Source organism: Pan paniscus, chromosome 3, assembly GCF_029289425.2.
Source record: "Pan paniscus chromosome 3, NHGRI_mPanPan1-v2.0_pri, whole genome shotgun sequence".
NCBI lineage: Eukaryota > Metazoa > Chordata > Mammalia > Primates > Hominidae > Pan > Pan paniscus.
Window position 1 is genome coordinate 138261008 of NC_073252.2, and position 25687 is coordinate 138286694.

Here is a 25687-nt window from a genome sequence, read left to right on the forward strand (position 1 = left end):
AATTTCATGAGGTTCCTTGTATCAAAACTTTGTCTATTCCCTTCCATCTTTGCTTGAAAATGTCAATTTTTTTTGATACCTTGCTAAAAGCAAGGAATAGCCAATTCACTTAACATTCTGGCTTTTTCCAACTAGAGCTATCAGATTAGTAGGTGTCAAAATATATCCCCACTGCTTGTCATGTTAATGGTAAGCTAATGCTATATACTTAGTTTTTGCTATGCAATACTTCAGGATAATTTCTTCATTAGAAATATAGGTGGTACACAGTGTGCACAGGGACTGTGTCCAGCTTCTGGAAAAGACTCGACCAAATTTTAGACAGGCACCTCTGAGCCCTGATTTTGACTAGTCCAGTTTTAGCAAAAATCCTGCTAAATGAGTTTAGAGATAATCCCATCCTCAATAACTGATGATCGTCAACCTGGCCTGTCTTTGGCAAGAATCACCCTACTCTTGATGTCTCCACTTAGTAATTTTCCATCCACTGACCTCATCACTGCTCATTGACTATAAATCCTCAGTTGTATTTGCTGTGTTAGTTGAGCCCAGTTTCTTTCCCTTATTGGGTGATGGTCTTAACATATACAGTCCTGAGTAAAGTCTTCTTTACTGCTTTAACAAGTGTCAGAATGGTTTTTCCTTTAATACTTCCTAGTTTACATGCTGGTAGAATAATGTTTGGTAGGGAAAAATCAGCATACTCCTTGTTATGGACTGAATGTGTCCTCCCAAAATTCTTAGGTTGAAATCCTAACCCCAATGTGATGCTTTTAGGAGGTGGGGCTTTTGGGAGATAATTAGGTAATGAGGGTGAAGCCCTCATGAATGGGATTGTGTCCTTATTAAAAGAAACCCCAGAGAGCTCTCTTTTTGCCACATAGAAGACAGCAGTCTGCATCTTGGAAGAGGGCCCTCAACACTGATCTCTCAGACTTCCAGCTTCCAAAACTGAGAAATAAATTTGTTTATAAGCCACCCAGTCTATATTTTGTTATAGCATCCCAAATAGTTTAAGGCACCCATTTTCCCCACTGTTTCCCAATACGAATTTCCCCAATATTGACACTGCCATTCTATGCAAAATGTGTCCTCTTTATATTCCCTTTGGACTCACAGCAGGTTACTACACATCACAGATCCTCGTGTGAAACTTGTAGGGCCAGATGTCTTAGAATTTGGAGTTTTCCAGATTTTATAAAATATTATGACTCAGACACCAATATGGTTTGGGGCAACACCTATAATCAAGTATATTAACATTTCTGTAGCAAAATGAGTATTAAAGTAGGATAAAGAAAGACTACATATATACATAAAACCTTGCCGGGGAAGTGAGGCTCAGCTACCAGGTGAGTTTTGTTGCCAAAATGCTAGGAAAATCTTTAACTTTTCAGAGATTTTTGGTCATGGAATTGTAGCAACAAAACCTTTTGTAGAAGAGTAACCAAAATCATGTATGCATTTAGTTCCAACTAGTTAATGTCGCATCTCTATTCCTGTCACTCTTCCCTGTGATCTAGTCCCTTTTGTAAGAGAAATATGGTAGTTGAATTATAAAATCTAAAATTAATTTTGTCGTCTGAAGAAAAGCAAAATAGATCTTTAGAATGTAAAGCCATTCTTTACTTTGCCCAATAAAAATTTTATTTTTCCCTGAACACTTTCTGGTGATTGTCATTAGATTCTTCTTCAATGTGCATGCATCCAAAATTATTGCCAGTGGACACCAGAGATTAGTTGTTAAGACCATTTGTAAATCATGAAAGAACAGATAATGTGAAGACATGAAAGGTTAAGAATTGGAAGAAACTTAATTCCCTCTTACTCTTATCAGAAAACTAGCTGTAGTTTATTTCACTGAAATCAGAGATTAACGGTATTTAAAAGACCAATTTACAAGGCTAGGTGTGGTGGCTCACACCTGTATTCCCAGCTCTTTGGGACACCAAAGCAAGAGGATTCCTTGAGCCTAGGATCTTGAAACCAGCCTGAACAACACAGTGAGACCATGTCTCTACAAAAAAAGATTTTTTAATTAGCCAGGCATGGTGGTACTTGCCTGTAGTCCCAGCTACTCGGGAGACTGAGGTGGGAAGACTGTTTGAGCCCAGGGTTCAAAGCTGCATGGTGCCACTGCACTCTAGCCTGAGCAACAGAGTGAGACTGTGTCTCCTCAAAAAACAAAAACCAAACCAAACAAAAAAGGCACATTTAATATAACAGGGACTTTATGTTGGCCATTGGCCTTTGGACCTATGAAAGGGTGGGTTGAGAGAAAACAGAAGCTGAAGTTGTACATTCATTGTAATCAATTTTACAATGTATTTTATCTTGTTTTAAAATGTATACTTTATAGATGGCTTATCAAGTACTATTAAAACTTGGAAATATCCCCAAATTTTACCAAAAAAGTATTCATTTAACAAACACAAAATATGTGATGACTATGTTAGGTGGTAAAAGCCCATTTTTCCAGTTATCATGTTGCCCATCTTCTCTAAAACTACTCTGCTTTTCCATGCATTCTCTCTCCCATCAACTTGCCCCATATCTGACCTTTCAGATTAGGGATAATTTTATTTCCCAAACTCAGCTTTCATACTATGAAATACATGGGAGTTATATACTTTTGGGGGGGAAGAAATTGTTGAAATTTATGCAGATATTCTTTTATGTTTTAATAAATCACATATAAAATATTTAGTTATCTTACTTTAGCCATCTTACAATCTTTAAATCCTGCTAAAGTTAAAACATATAGCCACAATTGAAAAGAGAACAAAAAATTGTTCACAGAACCCTAGAGTGTAATGTATTTATGTTTTAACTATTCTGAATAGTTTCTATTGAATACAAAACCATTTTTGGACTAGAATTCTGAAATTTTACCATACATTAAATTCATTTCTAGTGGTTCATTTTAGCATGTAAGCAGTTCCATCATGTTTCTCCTCCACATGTGGACTGATACCTCAAAAAGACTAATTCTAGAAACATGAAGTTTTCCTGGAGAAATTATTAATGGAAGCAAGACTATCAGTAAAAAATATTCAAGAAAACGGATGTTACTTTACACTGATCAAGTTAAAAAGCCTCTGAAAAGGCAAACAAAAATAAAGAAAAGCAAAATACACTATTTCTCTCCTTTATGGATAAAATGTAGGTCATTTTGAACAATAGAGTCAGGGAGTAAAAGGAAAAAGCCATTTGATTATTAAGAAAGACTGTCTGTTGCATGGATGTAGTACAGGTCATAAATTAGAGTTTTAGTTTTGGTTAAACCTGTCAGTTATGGTACATCCACAAACGAGTGTGTGCACAGGAATTAGCAGTGACTTGGGAAATTCAGTTGCTCAAATTTTACCACTGCAAGCTCATGGAGTTTAACCAAACAAATGAATCTGCAATCAAGAAAGTAAAAAAAACAGCCGGGCGCGGTGGCTCACGCCTGTAATCCCAGCACTTTGGGAGGCCGAGGCGGGCGGATCACGAGGTCAGGAGATCGAGACCATCCTGGCTAACACGGTGAAACCCCGTCTCTACTAAAAATACAAAAAAAAATTAGCCGGGCGTGGTAGCGGGCGCCTGTAGTCCCAGCTACTCGGGAGGCTGAGGCAGGAGAATGGCGTGAACCCGGGAGGCGGAGCTTGCAGTGAGCCGAGATCGCGCCACTGCACTCCAGCCTGGGCGACAGAGCGAGACTCCGTCTCAAAAAAAAAAAAAGAAAAAAAAAAAAAAAAAAAAAAAAGTAAAAAAACATAAACAAGCTTTAAACAATCTTTAGAAAAAATGTTCACATGCAAGAGACTTCCCAGGCAAGAAGGTTTTGATTAAAAAAATTTAAGTCCCGAAGTAGTGATTTACCTTCAGAAATATTCTCATCTAGGATTATTACACTCCAAATGCAAAGTGAGCTAGAGAGGGAGAATGCTTGCAAGATGTGTTCAGTTCATATTAAATAAATACAAAGTATGGCTAAATACTATGTATTAAGATTTTCTAGCACCAATTTATAGAAGTTCAGAGTATAGCAATGGAGTAAATAACTTATTTTCTTTTTCAATTCACTCTTTGAATTAAGGAGTGAATAGTATTAGTGGCTATGTTTGGCTTCCTTCAGTAAAAGCAGAAGCTAGAGACTTATTTTCCTTATTCATAAGTTCTAAATTTACCTACTGGGGAAGGAGTTGTATGGGAACCTGTAATAGTTTAGGGCTTGCCCAAAGATGGGGTATGTGTACGTCTATGAAGGAATCCAAAATCTTACCTAACAAGCGGAAAGTTTTCTAGGTAGTTAATATTCAAGTAGTTCTGTGGTCTCAAAGATTTAGATCCTCTTCCAAAGAGTCTAAACCTGTTACCCAGACATAAGAATTTCATAAATAAAATATTTTAAGTGGAACAACACAGCTCCATTTTAATGTAGTCTAGTGACGTGGTAACTGCTTTAAAAAGAAGAGCAATAATAATAGTTGCTCCTATCCGCCTCAGTGGCAGCTTTGAAGCTATTCATAGATGAGATGACAGACTTAAAATAGATTGAAACTTGTTCAGGAAAAAAAAAAAGATAAATATACAAAAGCATTCCAACCCCACTGGAAACAAGAAAAAAAAATATATAAAAGCATGAAGAATTGAAATCAGCCATTAGAATCCCTTAGTAATAAGGAAAATAATATAAAGCCTCCCCAATAATAACCTGTCAAATAGGGTATTCAGGATGAAAAAATATTTAAATTTTATTTTCAATAGCAATGTATGCATAAGAAATTTTGTGAATGGGGTAAACCACTCTGGCATAAAGCAACTATAAAAACTTGAAAAAAAATCTGTACATCATTTTGTTTTGATAAAACCCATTATCCTTGTATTCAAATGTAAAATATGCTGCAATATAATCCAGTGATTTTATGAACAAGGCATGTCTTTAAAGGAATCTATAATTTAAGCAAACAACTCACTGTAACTATAATTTGACACAAACTAGGTAAATGTGGGTCATATACAACACTTTCAATTGTTGATAGAATCAAACAACCATACAGAAACTTTATTGCATTTAGCTCTTCACAACAGAACATATGCTCATTTTTATTATAGAACTACCAGTTATATTGTTGTGTAGCCATTTAAGTGGAAATTCCAATAACTGATTTTTCCAATAGCAATGAAGCTGCTACATATTATTTTGTTCTGTACAAACCAAAACTATCTCCAAACAACTAAAACTGTGTAACTTCTAATGGTATTAATCTCTTAGATCCGATATGTAATGTGCCACTTTTATTCTAAATTCAAAGATGAGGTAACTTCAAAGTTGCTTCTTTTTCCTCTGAAATGAAGGACTAAAATAAATGTCTGAAAGAATATAATGTTGCTAGATATTAGAAACAGGATGTGCAGACTGATTAAAGTTCAGGTCTGGCATGCTGATTTTTACAATGCCAAACATCCCTCTCGGGAATTAAAAATATTTCAATCTAGTTTAGTCCTTTCGTACTCTTCTTTTGCGTACTGACTTTATCGGCCCATCTCCAGATCCTGTGCTCTCATCTGCTTCTTTCATCTAGAAAAAATAATTATGAAAAGGTTTCTTTTAGTATAACACGTAACTAGTAGATAGTAGTAAACAATATATTTATTATTCTCTAAAATATACGTGCTATCAATCAAGTGCTATTATGAAGGTATTATATGAAATAAAGTTATAGTTATTTCTCAAGGCTATACAAAAATCGATGTATTCTAGCTCACTGACACATACACATAAGAAGATGGAAAGACTGAAAGATGGAATTAAGATGTTTTCGAAGGTACACAAAATGTTTTGTAAAGTAAATGTAAATATAATACATATTCAAGTAAATGACTGCAGGTATTATTTTAAGAAAGTCACAGCAGAAACAATGATTATTTAAAACTTGGCTCTGGAAGAAATTCTCTTCACCTAGCTCTCCCTAAATATGGATATTCATACTAAATAATGGTCCCAAAGTCCCTATAAAAACTCAGAGGGCAGGAAGACCAGCAACCAGTATGTGTACTGATTAAACATTAGGAAAGACTTAACAATAATTGCAAATTTATTTGGAGGATTTCTTTAAATAGATAAAATACAAAATTCATTTCATCACATGCAAGAGCAGACAGAACTGTACTTCTATCCTACCTACATAGTTGGAATGTAATATGTTAGGATGGTGACTCTGTGGGGTAAGGCTACGCAGCTCTTTAAGGGCCAGAGAAAACTGGTTTTTGGTTTATGCTGGGTTAAAAATAAAAAAGAAAAAAGACAGCTCTGGCTCTAATTATACTCGGGATTTCTCATTCCATAATAACTTACAAAAAAAAAGCATTGTGCAAAGTTCCATTTTATATCAGGACACAAAAAGGGGTAGACTAATAAGGGGGGAGAAAAGTTCACTAAAGATTTGAGAAAAATACCCTATCAGGCAGATAGTACTCAACTACCCAATGAATGAAACATTTTAAAACGTGAGAGTAAAATGTTGAGACAATAAAGATGTTTTACAACAGCTATAAAAATTATAATAATGATAATTATCTTTTAAATATTCAAACAATGTGTTTATTATGCTTTTCAATAGAATTTCAATGAGAAAGTCATAATTTTGGATACATGTATTCTATCTTTATATTTTGTACGTCACAGGCTTGCTCTATACTGTTTTACTAGGCATTGAGACAATATAAATTACAGTATTTTTCTTTCCTTCCTTATGGATATGTTTTAAAAACAATATAGAGGCTCTTATAAAAGCTGAGAGAAATATGGCAAAAATTCTTTCATAAACCATATTGGTGCTTTTGTTGAAAAAACTTTTTATGGATAACAACTATACATAGAAACCAGCTTATTTTCTGTTACCTCATCCTCTGACCCAGACTTATTTGATTGATTACTTTCTTCTTGCCCTTCTATGATTTCAATTTCTTCTTCACTCTTTTCCTCAGGTTCACTTTCCTCTTCTAAAATACAGATTTTGTTAAAAGCAAAGACTCAATAAATTAGAATTTTGCTACTGAAAAGTATTAAATACAATGAAGGGGATTTATTTAAATTCCAAGATTTATTCCAAGATTTAGAAGCAACTTCTTCCATTCAAAAATTTAAAAATTATAAATACTCATTATATTATCATATTTTATAAATGAATCATATTTGAGTTTGGGGACAAGTTTAAAAAATTCTTAAGCATTCAGTCTGCTGTAATATGAAAACCGAAAAATAATAATCTTTCCTGTGTTCCTGTCTTGGAAAATACTTCCTTTAATTTTTGGTGATCTTTTAATCTTCAATATGTTATTTACTTATGTTTGTTCTCTGTGGACATCATGCATTTTTTCAGTTATTGACCCTCCTTAGGATTCCATTTAGCAGAACCTCCAACTTTTGTCATCATTATTAACCAAAAGATATTAAGCACGTCCTAGGAGCTATATAAAGTAAAAACTCCTACCCCCACCAAGAATGGGCTTTGGGGAAAGGGAAGTTGAAAAATCAACTCTACTTCTTCTACGTAGTTCCAATGTGGGACTATGTGTATAGGAGAAAGTGGTGAAAGTACCTTTATACAAGCAGGCCCCTCTGATACTTAAATTCCCTCAAAATAAGGCTGATCCAGACATCAATATACTAAGCACTAAGAAGTTACAAAAACAAGGCTGGCAACTTACAACCTGAAACATTTGTTGTTTTAGATACTTATCCTAATACACACATGAACATGTGTATGTATATGTGTGTATATATATATATACTGTCTCTTAAAAAATAGATAGACACATATGTGTTTTTAAGTCAACTGTTTCATTAAGTGAGTTAAACACTGTGCTTCAAGACATTTGGCTTGGGACACTGGGCAAATCAATAGTTTTATTTCTACCTTATGTAAGGAGGTCTCAGCGGAGAGCCACCAAAGGGTGACTTCAGTTCTAACATCTTCAAGAGTTTAACATAGGGTGAGAAGGGGATATAGGTTCAGCAATCCTTTCAGAAAATTAATTAAATTATTTCTTCTATATGATAAGCATCTGACTAACAATAGCTGTTGGAAGACTTGGTGTTGATTTTGTTGCTGCAATCATCTGTTTTATATCTATTCCTTTTCTACAGAGGCCATGATAGATACCCTCTATCACCCTCCATCTCATCTTCTACACTCCCAGAGCCAAGAAACATCCTTGCAAAAAGCTATGGCCTATGGGATTCATTAACTGCTAGGCTCTCAAGCAACTGAACACTATTTAAATCTCCTTCTTCCTAGAATGCAAAAATTATAAACAGGGTGGCTGCTCAGAGGACTATTATTCCTTCTTGCCACAGTCACATATTCTTGGGAGATTCAGATGTATAAACTTGATAATAAACAAGTGTAATAACTAGTTATTTCAAGGCAATATACTGTTTTATGAGCTTTACCCAGAGTCTCCATTATAAATCACTCTCATCATCTTACCTTTTTCAAGCATTTCACCATCATTTTGCTTTTTTTCCTCTTCCAGGTCCATTGGTTTTTCCAGGGCTGCTTTCTCTTCCTTTTCTTCTTGCTCTAGTACTCCTTTTGTTTGTGGTATACATATGTCGGTTTTTTTATACTCTGTATCTTTATATTTTTTCTGTGGTAGTTAACATAAGTTATTTTTACTAAAGGCAGAGTGCTATTTTGAAAGTTTTTTTTGCAATAATTGATAACATACATAATGAACTATCAGTAAAACTTATGAGACATTTAGTTTATTACTTTTAAGAATCACTTGCTTAATTTATAGAACTCTTAACAAGAAATTTGGGTGAAAAAAGTTGAAGGAAATCCATTTTCTTTACCTTTACTTTTCTTGGCCAACAAAATGAAGTAATTAATGCTATTGGCACTCCTGCTGTCACAAGATAAATCAACCAAAGCCATGGGTGCCCTTCAGCAGCTGCCATTAACTGTTTTAATACACCAGGCTATAGACGAGATAAGCATAAAAATGCAATTCAAATTTTACAAACCTTTACTGGGTAACACAAGATACAAAAAAACTTATTTACTCAGGCATTTTACATTAAGGAGTGATGAACTCGTAAGTAAAAGAAGTTTCATTTTCCCACCTTATACTTTGTAAAGTCTAATTTAATTATTAGCATGCATCACTGAGTGAGACTTGATAGCAGAAGGTATGTTATGACAAAAGTGGAAACTTCTAACATACTGGCAAGAAAAATGGTAATTTTCCTTTTTGGTAAATTTCAGAATAGAACTACCTTTTATGGATGTATTACCTGGTTTATTTGAAGTGATCATTCATTCTGTACTCTGATCATTCATTCTGTACTTTTAAAGAACCTACTAAAAATCATACCTCAGAATTGTTTTCTTTTTTATATAAACACATTTCACACATAAGACCCTCAGTAAGGATATTATTTCTCTTATTAAAATAAAATTTAAAAAATCAAATGTTTTAGTTACAAGAGGTTCAAAACAAGAATCCCTCTTCACCTACTCTTTTGATGGTTTTTCGCTAGTGACCCAAGGAACCAAATGTAAGGTAAGAATTTTTCTTTATAGCAACTGAATTTAATGATACATTTTCTAAGATGCATTGTGTTGAAATATTTAGCCCAACCTTTTCTAAACAGTGTTAAGGTTTCGGGAAAAAACTGGAACAGAATTTAATAATGTTAAACTATAAATTCTTTGTACATTCCTCTAAGTAAAAAATAGTTAAATAAACAGTAATATTTAGATTATCATTGTCACTTAGGTCTTGAACTGGCAAGATGACAAAGATATTAAGTAGTCTTCTTCTATGAACAGTAAATAAGCATTAAATCCCATTAACGATGTTATAATTTAATGAATAAAATGAGGACTTACATATGCATATATAGCTCATAATGAAGTAACATAAAAAGCAAAATATTCTGTCTACATAAACTTATTCAAACACATTTCCTTGGCATTTAGTAGTTACTGCACATTTATTTGCATTTAAAAGAGCCATCTGAATAACCTACAACCAAGACCAAGTATTATTATTCATAGTTATATCACTACTGCTATTGGTCAACACCATACCTTATTAGCATTTGCTATCATTATTTTCCATCTCCAACCATCTGCAGCCCAGTGATCTGCTACTTCCTTTTCCGAACAGATAATAAAATTATCAAAGTAGATATCAGAGGTCATAGACCAAAGCTCTAAACCAAGAGCACTGAAAGAAGTCAGAAGAAATGGATGATCATCTTCGAAATAATCTGGATTAGGAATTTTTCGAGGACTCCAGATTCCCTGGAAGAAAAGTAATTGAAGACATTTTCAAATAAAATAACTTCATTATAAATGCTGCTTAATAAGTAGCTGCTGTTGAATGAAATTCGCAATGCTAACTGGAAAAAAGAGAATTTTAACTGATATTAATTCATTAGTAATATCCTGGATATAAAATCTTGTTTCTTTTGCTGTGTACACAATGTTCCCTATGAGTGATACTAACTTTAAATTCTGCAAAATAAGGAAAAGGGAAAATCCAACATAAACGGAAACATGAATAAATTTCATAATTTGTCTACTTTGGACAAATTTTTAGATTTAGTAAAGTTATTCATTGCAAAATGTTATTCAAGTTGTCCAAATCAGAAAGATCATTGTATAGCAAAAATGGAGTTACTCCATTTAACATGTACCCATGACAAATATCATTAATCAGGTATGGTTGAATCTCGGCACAACTACTCAACCTAAAACTTCCATTAGATCTTAAATGATTAAACTGTCCATTAAATCAAATACATTCAACAATATCATTGCTCACTGACTCACTCCACCATCACATGTATGTATTCTGGGCCAGGCACTATGCCAGATGATGGAGACATACATGGTTCCTGTATTATGGAGTTTAAAGTCGAATAAAAGAGACAGACATCAGACAAAAAATTTACCAAAAGAAACATTTTGTGTTAAATGCTTTTAATAAAAACTACAGTGAGTAATTAGAATATGAAACTGCATATATATAATGTTAGAATGTATCCATAAATAATTACTAAGATAAAACTAGAGGGTTAAGTGGATAACGTGGAAACTTTTAATATAAAAAGCTAGATACACTCAAAAGATGTCGATTGATATCAGAAAAAAATCAGGGCTGGGTTCGGTGGCTTACTTCTGTAACCTGAGCACTTTGGGAGGCCAAGGCGGGCGGATCACGGTCAGGAGTTCGAGACCAGCCTGACCAACACGTGAAACCCCGTCTCTGCTAAAAATACAAAAGTTAGCCGGGCGTGCTGGGGTGTGCCTGTAATCTCAGCTACATAGGAGGGTGAATCAGGAGAATCGCCTGAGCCCAGGAGGCAGAGGCTGCAGTGAGCCAAGATCACGCCAGGCCAGGTTTTTTTTTTTTTTTTTTTTTTTTTTTTTGAGTCTTGCTGTGTTGCCAGGCGGGAGTGCAGTGGCACGATCTCAGCTCACTGCGATCTCCACCTCCAGGGTCCAAGAGATTCCCCTGCCTCAGCCTCCTGAGTAGCTGGGACTACAGGCGTGCGCCACCACATCTGGCTAATTTTTTGTATTTTTAGTGGAGACAGGGTTTCACCATGTTGACCAGGGTGGTCTCCATCTCCTGACCTCGTGATCCGCCCGCCTTGGACTCCCAAAGTGCTGGGATTACAGGCATGAGCCACCGTACCTGGCCAAAAATCAGAATTTTAATAATACTAAATAATAAGTACATTAATTAAGCACAGGCATTAATTACTAAAATGTACAATATGAGTCTATTTGATCAAAATTCACTTCTTATATTTACTTCTAAAATAGAACTTTATTTCAAAGTGAGCATCAACTGATAATTAGGGAAGAATATAGTATGAAGTGATTTATTTCCCCAGAAAATTAAATAATTGATGCTCTACTTTTAAAATATAAATTAGTTGGGGTCTATTTTCTTTGACATCTTAAAATTAAAAATGAAACTTCCAAAAGTTGACATAGGTAATTAGATATTTAAATAGAAAAGATCACAACATTTTTAACTTCACTAAATAATTGGAACAAGCGGTTGTTACCTGATAGTTAGGATTATCGACCAGTGGAGGTCTCCATACTCCTTTGTATTTTGGGTTATCTATCATGGGAGGTTTCCACTCACCACACCCAATCCGACATGCTGGATTAAGAATCTGAGGTGCCTCCCATTCTCCATCCGTGTCTTCATTCCTTAGGATATTAAAACAAAGCAAATACAGTAACCTCAAGTCTCAGATCAGTCATATAAACTAGTAACAAAAATGCATGTAAGAAACATTTGAAATCGACATTTGAAGATGAAGAGTGCTTACCAGTCATCAGGTTTTTCAGCATTAGGATCAGGGATAAATTTTGGTTCATCATCAAGCCAGCCAGCAGGTTTAACAACACTTGAATCTTCTATTTGGGCAGGTTCACTTTCATCCCTGTAAATACAACGTTTTATATTACTAATTATTCAGAAAGTTTAAAAATGCATGTTACAACACTAAGAAGGTACCATAAAATTATTTCCCTCCCTTTTGTTTGTGCCTGTTATTTGTCCTCATCTACCACCCACCTAAATCTTTTGCTAACTTGCCAATTTTTGGTACATATTCCCTGTTGTGCTCTATGCATACATGCACACACGTATACATTCTTTTTTTTAATACGAATGATAGCATTCTATACATAATGTATTAGACCTTGCTTTTGTTACTTAAAAACTCAGTCATTCATCAACAAATATATATTGCATGCTTACTATGTGTCAAGACTGTTCGAGGAGCTCCATTATTATTATTTTTTTCTTGAGGTGGAGTCTTGTTCTTGTTTCCCAGGCTGGAGTGCAATAGTGCGACCTCGGCTCACTGCAACCTCTGCCTTCCGGGTTCAAGCAATTCTCCTGCCTCAGCCTCCAGAGTAGCTGGGATTACAGGCACCTGCCACCACGCCTGGCCAAGTTTTTGTATTTTTAGTAGAGATGGGGTTTCACTATGTTGGCCAGGTTGGTCTTGAACTCCTAACGTCAGGTGATCCACCCACCTCAGCCCCCCAAAGTGCTGGGATTACAGGCATGAGCCACCATGCCTGGCTGGAGCATATATATATATATATATATATATATATATATATATATATACACACACATATATATATATGTATATATATATGTATATATATATGTGTGTATATATATATATAGCTTCATTCTTAACAGTTGCATAGTTTTCTACTTGAGGATACACCATAATTTATTTAGCTTATCTCCTCTTGGAGGACATTTAGTGTTTCCAAAATTTTACTATTATTAATACAAACAATGCTAGAGTGAATGTCCTAGAATATATGCCATTTCTCATCTGTGAAAATATAATTGTTAAGAGTATCGACATTTTAAATTTTGATAGTAGCATCCAAATTACTCTCTATAATGGTTACACTCCACTTCCGGTTCTACCAGCAGCATGCAAAAGTACCTATTTTCTCCTGTCCTTGCGAAGAGTGTTACCAAACTTCTTGATTTCTGCCCATGTGGTAGGTGAAAAATGGTATCTCACTGAACTTTGAATGTACATTTAGTAGCATAAGTGATACACAAAAACTATTTTTTCTTAGCTCATTACCTTTATACTAAGAAATTAGCTCTCTGTCAGCTATATGATTGAAAATAATTTTTCCTGGTTCTTGTGTGTTTTTTGAAATAGTTTAGGGAGGTTTTTTTTTTTGCAATATACAAATCATTTATTTTCATGTAGTTGAACTTATTTTTAAAGGATTCTTGGATTTTATGTCATATTTGGAAAGTTCTTCCCTATTCCAATATAATTTTTAAAACTCTCCTTATTTAATTCTAGCATTCTTATTTTAAAAAGAACACTTAGGCTGGCGTGGTGGCTCAAGCCTGTAGTCTCAGCACTTTGGGAGGCTGAGGCGGGAGGATCACAAGATCGGGAGTTCGAGACCAGCCTGACCAACATGGTGAAATCCCATCTCTACTAAAAATACAAAAATTAGCCGGGCGTGGTGGCACATGCCTGTAATCCCACCTACTCATGAGGCTGAGGCAGGAGAATCCCTTGAACCCAGGAGGCAGAGGCTGCAGTGAACTGAGATCACGCCATTGCATTCTAACCTGGGTGACAGAGCGAGATTCCATCTCAAACAAAAACAAAAACAAAACACTTAGTAAATTCTGAAGTATATAAACATAAGGTACTGAACTACTAATACAATTTTCATCATTACAGAAAGATAGAAATTTTAAACAAGAGGCCACTTCATGATTTTCCAAATGAGTTACAAAATAAACAGAAATAATGAACTTTACAAATGTATAGATTTGTGCTTGCCTGATACCAATGTCATCTTGAGTTTCTGAGTGCTCAGAGTAACCAAAAGTTAAAATTTAATGGAGCATTTCTTTTAGTACTTCGTAAAACAAATTCTAACACATTTCAACAATCAGAATGAAGCAGTTATATGTGGTTTCTCTCATTTAAGGGCAAACATACTCTTTTTTTTTTTTTTTTGAGACAGAATCTTGCTCTGTCACCAGGCTGGAGTGCAGTGGCACGACCTTGGGCTCACTGCAGCCTCTGCCTCCTGGGTTCAAGCAATTCTCCTGCCTCAGCCTCCCGAGTAGCTGGGATTACAGGCACCCGCCGCCATGCCCGCTAATTTTTGTGTTTTTAGTAGAGATGGGGTTTCGCCATGTTGGCCAAGCTGGTTTCGAACTCCTGACCTCAGGTGATCTGCCCACCTCGGACTCTCACACACATACAATAAAGATCAAACTAGGAATGAAAATTAAAGCACTGGTATTTTGGATTTATGAAATTTTTTATCCACAGCATTGAAAACATAAAAAATAAATATATATTGAAAAATGCAACATAATTATCAATAGAAATAAAAAAAAATTACAGGGAGGGAAGTGTAAAATCCATTTTAGAAAATATTTCACCCAAAATACTAAAAATAAGTAGTTCTGATGTTTAAAAAAATAAACTTCATGGGTTGTAAACTTCACTTATATGTTGTTTCATTACCTAGTTATGCCAGATAATGCTTTGCTACCGAATTATTTGCTTACCAGTCTTCTGGTTTGACGGCAGAAGGATCAGGAATTTTTGCTCTTTCATCCCATTCCTCAGGTTTTTTATCATTGGGATCTTCAATTTCTTTGGGAGGTTTGATAGGAGGAACCACATCCTCTAGGAGGCTTCCTTTGTTTACAACTGTTTGATCAACTAACACCTCAAATGTGTCATCTGGATTCATCACTAAGGGACCAATTTAAATAAATTATAGTTATCATTTTGATATACGCTTTAAAGATAATCTTCTAAATAATGTAACTACCCTTAACTCCATGGGTAAAGCTTTTTTCCCAACCAGAAATAGAGGAATAACCAATGTATTGAACTAAAACATTCTAAAATCACTAGATACATTTCCTAAAGATAAAATTTTGTTTTAAACTGTATTTTTTACAATAAAATGCTCCATTACTTCTCAAATAAAAAATAATACCAAATAGCTCTGTTTTGGGACTCATAACGAGTCAGCTTCACTCTTTTATAGTTACAAAATACAAGCTAATCTTTTTCAGCATTTAATTTTTTTGATACCATCTTAAAGTGTTGTAAGTATAACACAAAAAATTAATTTATTCTGTTCTAGTAATATTTTCTCATTATTTCTACAGTTTACTTGGTGTTCCCCCAAATGCCTAGTTTTTTCAATTATTTCATAAAGATATTTATTATATCACATCTGATATTGAAGATGAAATGGGCATTGCCCGAGCAGACAAAATGAATGTTTCTACAACTGCAGCATTTGGGGAAAAAGATTGAAATACTTTAATCTTGGGTGGAGTTGAGACGTGAGAAAGGAAGCCAATAGGGCCATTTCAAAATGTCCTATTAGGTTCCAATATGCTCTGATTTTGATAGTGGGCTGACTAGAGCTCTACAGCCATTATACTTGAGAATGGGAGAAACAACTCCTTATGATGTCCCTCACCCCCATATCTATGCAAATTCCTATTTACTTAAGTATATTAATATATGGCTGCTCAATGCTTCTCCTTTCGAAGTACATGCCACAACCAACACAAGGTAGGACATAACAATAATCACAACTGCCTACAGAATAAAGTCTAAACTTTTTAGTCTGGCATTAAGGGCCTCTTCCTTTTTATTTTTTAGTTTTCTGTTCTGGCCTCTTCTTTTTATTTTCTAGTTTTCTGTTCTTACAGCACCACTGTCACAACATCTAAAATGTCCTTTCACCCTACTGTCTTCAACATTCTATCTGTACTTCAAGACGAGTTCAAATATAATCTTTCCGAGCTTTGTTCCAAGTCTCTAAGCTGGAAGTAATATTGCTTGTGAACTCTTAGCTGTGCCTCATCTCTCTTTCTTATATGGTACTTTATTTTCTACCTGTGCTGTCATTATACATGTCCTATTTTCTGAAAAAGATAAGCTCCTTCAGGATGGGGTACACGTTTGTTTTCTTGTAAAGCACTTGCCATGAATACATCAATAGTCAGCAAATATTTTTGAATACATGAATGAATTAAAAGGGTATACCAAGGGTATAAAGATGAGTCTTCCTGTCTGTAAAGAACTTTTTAAGGTCTACATCTGGAGGTTTGGCATGTTTCTCTTCGAAAACTCCAGTTTTGGGATGTTTATGTCTGAAGATAAAATGAAGTTTATAATCTTCTCCGCATTTATCTGGTCCAAACATAATGATATAGGATGTTTTATCATAAAAGTTTTCCTTCAAAGAGAGATGAGTCTTGGCATTAGTCCAGAATCACAGACTATTTAATGCATTTCTGTATTTTATCCAATGGGTAGAGTTTACAAAAATATATTAAATGGTAATTCACCAAAGAGCTAGCTATTTAACACAAGTGACAATAAAGGACATGGAAAAATGACAAATTTTACTTCAATATAGATTTTTTTAAGTACACACTACTTCCTGAAGATGTGGGACAGAAGCTGAAAATACTCTAGCAACACCATAATATGCTTTAACTCTCTATGTAAATCTATATTACTAATATTTTTATTGAGAGAATTAGGCATTAGAGGAAAGCATATTTATGGCCTTAAGACTAAAATTATTACCCATTACTATTACTTAGGAAGATACCAGAAAATGACCCTCTGAGCACAAGATGAAGAGAGATTCATTCAGACATAAAAACAGACACGAGGACATGAATTTCTCTTTATTTGGCATGGCATAGTGGGTAACAGCATGGGGTATGGAGTCAGATACTGGGGTTCAAATCCTACCACTGCCTCCTAAACTAGTTGGGTGTCACCCTGAGTCAAATTTTTTAAAGCTCTCTGCACCTCCATTTCATCACCTCTGAAGTATGGAGATGATAATAGTACCTACCTTATAAGAGTTCTCTAAGGATTAAGTGAATTAATCAGATAAAGTGCTTATAGAAATACTTGGCATTAGATTTTTTTGTCATCCTACCTTCAAGTGTTCATCTAAAACAAGAGCTTCAACATATACTACAATGGCCTCTCCTTCACTTGATCCTAATAATAATGAGTAGTACATGAAAAAGTCTCCCATCTACATTTCATAGCTTATGTACAGCTAAGTGTTCTGAAAAATATACCCCTGATGTCTCATCTATCGTATTTCTGTTATATGCAGAAAGTCTGAAACAGCCTTTTACAGGAGAAGGCTATAAGAAATATCCCCAACTTTCCAATGGTCCTAATACAACCACTTAGAAGTATAAACCTATTTCATCATGAAAAGTTTTTAAAATTAGTTACTTTCTGTGGGTTGCTAACCCCTTTTAATTTGGTTCTTCGGCCATTTTGTTTCACTGCTTTGCTTTGTTATGCTTCTCTAAACAAACTTAAGAGTCTTATTCTGTAAAGAAAATAACTCTAAGCTATATTTCAAAAGAATTTATAAGTATCACGTAGTTTTTGTCCTACAGACATGGTAAACTTTTTCATGTTGCTAAAGATTATAAAATTGATGCCTTCAAGTAACACAGCTTTATATAAAACTAGAAGGCGAATTGTAAGAGCTATGTAAATTCACATTGAAAAAAGATATCTACAATTCTTTTCAATTTCAGTTGAAGACAAAATTTTCAGTTTTATCAATTGTTCCTTAAAAATACTTATTAATTTTAATAAGGTTTTCTTAAATATTAAAATATCATACCAGAATCAAATCATCAGTGTCTGCTAGGAGTTTAATGTATGCACCTCCACAATCAATACCATCTTGAAAATTTACTTCATATCTGAATAAAGGGAAAAAGAACCGTACTACTGATAAATAAAATTTACTAATTGCTCTTTAAAATATAATCTTATTATTCTCAATTCATGTAAGTATAAATTTTTTTACATTATCAGAAAACTCATATAAAGCATATCTACAACCTATAGGAAATAAGCAGAAACGCTTTTCTACTACTCTAAAACAAGACACATCATTAAAATATTAAAAATGGAATGATTACAATCAACTGCAGACAAACCAATCAATTTGTTTAAATTTTTTTCCATCAAAACTGATAAATTAAGCATAAGATACTGTGACTAAAACTACAACAGGAAATTTCAAATTCTGATAAGGTAGGCACTATACTTAAACTTTATAAACTAAAAAAAAACAAAGGCCGTAAGAACCACAGCTACAGCAAGATTTCTAAGAAATTGCTAATGATCTTAGATACCTAGAGTTCATTACACCTTACCATGTTAAATAAGTTGTACATTTAATTAAATAGCTCCAGCAAAGAGATTCATAATCTCAGTCAATAAGCTGGATTTCAGACCTAAACAGCCAGGAGATATGGGACATTTTCACTGTTTAGTATAACAGCTAAAAGAATGAACATGAGAGTCTCTTATGAATTTACAACACAGTGTAATTCTCAGCAAAGTTTTTTTTCTTTATTGGTAACTTTAAAAGGAAATAGCCTTGCTATGGCAATGAGGCATAGACTTACGAGATTTTTTGTTGTTAAATTAATGAATTATATGTGACAAAAATCAACGAGGAAATGGCTGTCAAACAGTAAAAACAAAAAAGGTTATGATTTCATTAAATGAATTAAAACAAAAAGACATGAAAACTAGAGAAATAACCAGAAATAATGATCATTTTAATAAAGGACTATAGTTGTAAATGTATCTGAAGAAATTTAGTGACAAGAAGGTAAAACATGATAGCATACAAAATTTCAACAGTTTGAACGCAATTGGTGTACATACTTTGTATTAAAAAAAGAGGAAACAAAATTTTAAGTATCTCTGATTTGAAAGGGGTGATTTTCTCCTATACTTTTTACCATGCTTTATTTCTTAAGCTATATCTACAACAGTGGCCACAAGCATGTACTTTAAAGTTAAAATGACCTGAGAGTTATTCTTGATTCTGCCACTTACTCTAGTGACTCCTTGGGTAATGGCAAGTCATTTAAGCTCTAAGTCTCTATTTGCTCATCTATAATATGCAGATATGGCCCATACTTACACCTCAAAGGACTGTTATGATGATTAAAGGATATCATGCCCAATGAGTGGCAAATACATGCTCAAAATGCTTCTATGATAATCAGAAGGAAGGTATTCTTTTGTTCTTTTTCATTTTTTAAATAGAGGACAGTTTGTTTTCCTCAAAGTCTTATCTTTATTTTAAGCAATAGCTGACAAAATTTTGTTTCATGGAATTTAAGTATTTGAAGACTATAAGTAGAACACGTGGTGCATGATATGACTTAAAGGTCACTGTTTTTAGAAAAAAATTAAAAGATTTTGCTTTATAATAGATTATCTCAGGACAGAGCATTCTGTAAAAAGGTAAGAACTGGAAAAAACAATTTTGTACTGTGGCTGCATAAATGTGAACATAGTTTCATTGTTCCATTATGCCTAGATTCAATCACTTTGTCCATTTCTTATACTGCAAACTTTTAGAGTTTTCAAATAATTAACTTTTACCTAGTATAAATGATTCACAATGGATTAGAGGATCAACAAAATGTTTATCATACAGCTTGACTACTGCTAAACTTCCAGTCATAGGAAAACCAAGGACATATGCAGAGTATATGGTAACCTTAATTTCTTTAGAGTATCATTTCTCAAATTGTTCCATGAAATAGCAATTATTGTTAGGTGGGAAAATAAACTTATGTGATCAAATGTGTTTGGGAAACACAGTAGTAATGCTGAAAACAGGTTTTCATATGTAGAACTTCTCAGTCTTTAATGAGCTAACATACTTCCTTTTTAAATTTTATTTTTATTTATTTTTTTTATTTTTTTGAGACAGTCTCATTCTGTTGCCCAGTTGCCCAGGCTGGAGTGCAGTGGCATGATCTTGGCTCACTGCAAGCCCTGCCTCCTGGGTTCACGCCATTCTCCTGCCTCAGCCTCCCGAGTAGCTGGGGCTACAGGCGCCTGCCACCACACCCGGCTAATTTTTTTGTATTTTTAGTAGCGACAGGGTTTCACCATGCTAGACAGGATGGTCTTGATCTCCTGACCTCGTGATTCACCCACCTTGGCCTCCCAAAGTGCTGGGATTACAGGTGTGAACCACTGTGCCAGGCCTTTACTTCCTATGTTTTGAGTTAGAATATTCTTCATCTTCAATTATATTCATATATATTAACATGTACACAATTTGGGAAAAGCAGCTTTATAGTAAAGTTATGTTGTAAATCAGCATTTATAGCATTGAATATAAATCTCTTCATTTTATTTACCCCATTTCATTTTATCAATATTAAGAGGAGACAAACATTCACTCTCCTTTGAATTGTTTTTAAACATATGAAAGACTGCTATTCAATTATTGGTCCTCTTTTTTTTTTCTTTCTTTCTTTCTTTTTTTTTTTTTGAGGCAAGATCTCATTCTGTCACCCAGGCTGCAATGCACTGGTGTGACCTTGGCTCACTGCAGCCTCGACTTCCTGGGCTTAGGTGATCCTCCCACCCTCAGCCTCCAGAGTAGCTGGGACTACAGTTGGGCACCACCATGCCTGGCTAATTTTTAAAATTTTTTTGTAGAGTCGGGGTTTCGCCATGTTGCTCAGGTCGGTCTTGAACTCCTGGGTTCAAGCTGTCTGCCCACCTAGGCCTCCCAAAGTGCTGGGATTACACACATGAGGCATGAGGCACCATGCCAGGCATGGTGGGGAGGTGGAGAGGTTGAAAGAAAGGATTATCTGTGAGAATGTGACCTTTAAAAGGGGTCCCTGCTTGAAAGACACTGGTATTCATAAACATTTATTTTTGAAATAAATTTTCTGCCTTTGAATCTTATCACTGGTTTAATAGCGATATTTATTATTCTGTTCTGAATATATTAAGTTTAATATTTTGATAACAAGTAATTTTAAGAGTAAAACAAAAATGGTGCATTATATAGTTTATGACAGCAGAATTGTATATATTACAGTATGTATCACATAATTTTTAAATTTTTTTAAGAGAGCCAAACTATTTATTCCTCATTTAGTCAATACAAGCACTCAGACCAAAGGAAATATACTGCTTAATAGCCCACATACAACTCCTTGAAATAAACAAATATAAATATTAGTACTAGGCCATAAGAATGGTTGATCTTTGTATAATTTTATCATTTACCTGCTTTTTATTGAAAGCATGGGTATGTTTGTGTGTATATGCACATTTGTGTTTTAACTAAGTGAAACGAAAAAGGAAGATCTAGATTTTCACATCCATTTTCAAAATACAAGCTATATTCAGAAGCCAAAGCTAATACAAAATTCAGAAAAAGTATTCAAAAACATAGCAACACTTACTGAACTATCAAGGGTTTATCAGCAAAAATGAACGGTTTTGCTAATACAGCAGATATTGCATGATGCTTTGCTCTAGATTTTAATACCAGTCCTCTGTCACCAGGTACCTGGTTTTCTTTCAACTCTTCAATTTCCCATCTTCCTAAAAAATAAAGCAAAGCAAATTAAACTAAAACAGAAAACATTGACCTAAGAATTATTTATCAGCAGTTATGAACAATAATTTTTATCCAGGAAGGCTGACTTGGGAAAAATAAAAATTTTAAATCAGGAAATATCTTCAACTATATATGTATGCCTGCTCATTTATCTTTTTTTTTCTATCAAAGAATGATTTCATCTTCTTAACTAAAGTTGTGAAAACTAATAGCAAACACTATAGTGTCTAATTAAGTCACTCTTAAAGCTGAATTAGTTTGGTTTTTCTATGAAAGAGTTTTTAATCAATGAAATTATAAAATGTGGTTTGTCTCAATAGGGTATGTCAATATTGTATTTTTAAAATGACATATTTGAAACTGCATATGACACATAACACAAAATGAGTAGTCTATTTATTTTGAAATGCACAATACTCATCAGCTACTTTTCTTACTTGCAGCAGTTATTGTAAAGATTTAAAGTTCATTTTGAAAACTGCATGCTTAATTCACACAAACCCTTATCAGGCTACACTAATCAGCTCTCAGAACTTTTGGCCAGGAAGGCAGCAAAGCACTGCATAAGTGCTAAGCTACAACAAGGCAAAACTGAGTTAGGCCTTCTCTGGGTTACAATTTTCCATGTTAAGATCAGGACATTCCTGAAATTAGATTATGGGGCACATACAATGCAAAGCTAGGTGGGCTACCTGTAGCCCAAAAGTTATATGTTAGACTTTACTCCTTTACTGGTTTTAGAATAGAAAATCAACTTATATTAATTTGTGTAAAATCTTCTGTTTTGAAAATGATAGGTATTGCCTATTCCAAGAAAATTCAATTCGACAAAACTGGCTATTTTCCAGTATTGTGTCAACTCAAAATATTCATTAATGAGCACTTTTGAATCACAAATGCTCTCATATCATTTTTTTTCTTTCTAAGAAAAATAATGCAAGAACCAGACACAGTCTTATAAATCAAAGAGGGGTAATTTTTGGTCTATAATTGTACATACATTTTTAGACTTTTAAAAATGTGTGTGTTTTTATTAAGTTTCCAAGTTTCTTTTCTATCTCCCCCTAATTTGGTCATATTATATTTTTTTGAAAAAGATTAATGTACTTGGTTTTCTTTCTCTCACATTGATGGTGAATTGTATTATCACTAACTTGTAGTTTGCCTCTCACCCCCTATAAAGGTCTTATTTTAAGAAGTAACAACTTTATCTGGAAGTCCTATCCAGCGCAATCTGGCAAGAGAAAGAAATAAAGGACATACAAATTGGAAACGAGGAAGTCAAGCTATCACTGTTTGCTAATGATATGATTGCATACCCAGAAAACCCTAAAGACTCATCCAATAGACTACTAGACTTGAAAAATCAATTCAATAAAAGTCTCAGCTTACAAAATCAATGTACACAAATCAGTAGTACTGCTACATAGCAACAACGACCAAACTGAAAATCAAATCAAGAACTCAATGACTTTTACAATGGCTGCAAAAAAAAAAAAAAATCCCTAGGAATATTCTTAACAGAGGTGAAAGATCTATCTATACAAGGAGAACTACAAAACACTGCTGAAAAAAATCATAGATGACACAAACAAATGGAAACACATCCCATGCTCATGGATTGGAAGAATCAATATCATGAAAATGATCATAGCGCCCAAAGCCATCTACAGATTCAACGTGATTCCTGTCAAAACACCAAGAACAATTTTCACAGAATTAGGAAAAAAAATCCAAAAGTTCATATGGAACCAAAAAAGAGCCTGAATAGCCAAAGTAATCCTAAGCAAAAAGAACAGATCTGGAGACATCACATTACCTGACTTCAAATTATACAGGGCCATATTATCAAAACAGCATGGTAATGGTCTCAGGTAGACACACAGACCACTGGAACAGAATAAAGAACCAGAAATAAAGCAAAATACTTACAACTAACTGATCTTTGACCAAGCATACAAAAATATAAATTAGGGAAAGGACACCCTATTTAATAAATGGTACTGAGAAAACTGGCAAGCCACATATAGAAGAATGAAACTGGATCCTTACTTGTCACCTTATACAAAAATCAACTGAAGATGGATTAAAGACTTAAACCTAAGATCTGAAACCATGAAAATTCTAGAAGATAACACCAGAAAAACTCTTCTAGACATTGGCTTAGGCAAAGAATTCATGACCAAGAACCCAAAAGCAAATGCAACAAAAACAAAAATAAATAAATGGGACCTAATTAAACTAAAAAGCTTCTGCACAGCAAAATAAATAATCATCAGAGTAAACAGATAACCCACAGTGTGGGAGAAAATATTAATAACCTATGAATCTGACAAAGGACTAGTATCCAGAATCAAGAGACTCAAACAAATCAGCAAGAAAAAAATTAATCCCATCAGAAAGTAGGCAAATGACATAAATAGACATTTCTCAAAAGAAGATATAGAAATGGCCAACGAACATGTTTAGAAAATGCTCAACATCACTAATCATCAAGGAAATGCAAATTAAAACCACAATGAGATACTACGTTACCCCTGTAAGAATGGCCATTATTAAAAAGTCAAAAAACAATTGGCATGGATGTGGTGAAAAGGGAACATTTATACACTGCTGGTGCAATGTAAATTAATACAGCCTCTATGGAAAACAGCACGGAGGTTTATTAAAAAACTGAAAGTAGATCTACTGTTTGATCCAGAAATCCCACTACTGCTTTTTCTGTGCATATGGTGGTGTCCTTTTTGGAGTTGATAAGCATATATATATATATACACACACACACACACACATATATGTGTATATGTATATATATTTGTGTATATATGTATATATGTGTATATATATACACAGGGGATTTGCTGGGATGGCGAACACCATGCAAAGGAAGACATGCAGGTATGATCTTTATCTTACACTAAACAGAAACTATGAAAAGGAAGCAGATAGCTGACATCCAACATGCTATCTGTTTTGTTGTTGTGATGTAACTGCTTATCAGAGTCTGAGTGCAGGGCCACATGTTTATGAGTATGAGGTCCTCTGAGAAAGAAGAAATTATCACTATCAGTCACTGTGAGAAGAGGCTGATCTTGCTTCAGCATATAACAATCAAGGAGGCTGGTTTTTAGACCACAAAGAAGAAAATATTTGGTCATACTCTAGGGTAGTCCTATTAGGGAAGACAATATGACCCCTGCCTATAGGACATTTCTTTCTAGAGCTAAGGTTGAAGATAATCCTATCAGACACCCTATGATAATGGATATAGACCTGGAGATGAGGATTCCAGAAGCAGCCACATATCTTGTAGCTCTCATTAGCTATCCTCTGCTTTTTACTTGCTAGGAGAATCTTACCATAAATTATAATTTGATCTAGGTGTGTCTATGCTTGAGATGAAACCATAGAGACAGCAGTAGCCTGGGAAATACTGCTTCAGGAAATGCAAAAGACTAACAGCAGTAGAGTGAAAATTCAACTGTTCAGTTAGAAAACTAGATTAACTGGCTTAAGAGTGAGATTTTCAGAAATAGTGAAGGGTTTTTCAGAAATATTGAAGAGGGACAAGATAAAAGACTGAACATTTTATTGTGAGGCAGGGTGGGGGACTCCAGCCAACACAATTTAACAAAAATCTAATCTCA

General features: G+C 34.3%; 1 protein-coding gene across 3 annotated transcripts in view; it reads right to left on the reverse strand.

Annotated features, from left to right (window-relative positions):
- Positions 1–4842: 4842 nt before the first annotated feature.
- Positions 4843–25687, reverse strand: part of CLGN (calmegin) — a 39023-nt gene continuing 18178 nt past the window's right edge. For all 3 annotated transcript variants that reach the window (XM_003820680.5, XM_055111850.2, XM_055111851.2), the window contains 11 exons: positions 21883–22024; positions 18258–18339; positions 16631–16823; positions 15124–15313; positions 12359–12472; positions 12086–12236; positions 10092–10307; positions 8852–8977; positions 8484–8643; positions 6893–6993; positions 4843–5569 (listed from right to left, as the gene is read on the reverse strand). In XM_003820680.5, coding sequence (XP_003820728.1) covers positions 5489–5569; positions 6893–6993; positions 8484–8643; positions 8852–8977; positions 10092–10307; positions 12086–12236; positions 12359–12472; positions 15124–15313; positions 16631–16823; positions 18258–18339; positions 21883–22024 — 1556 coding nt within the window. In that variant the 3' untranslated portion in view covers positions 4843–5488. The remainder of the gene's footprint in view (positions 5570–6892; positions 6994–8483; positions 8644–8851; positions 8978–10091; positions 10308–12085; positions 12237–12358; positions 12473–15123; positions 15314–16630; positions 16824–18257; positions 18340–21882; positions 22025–25687) is intronic.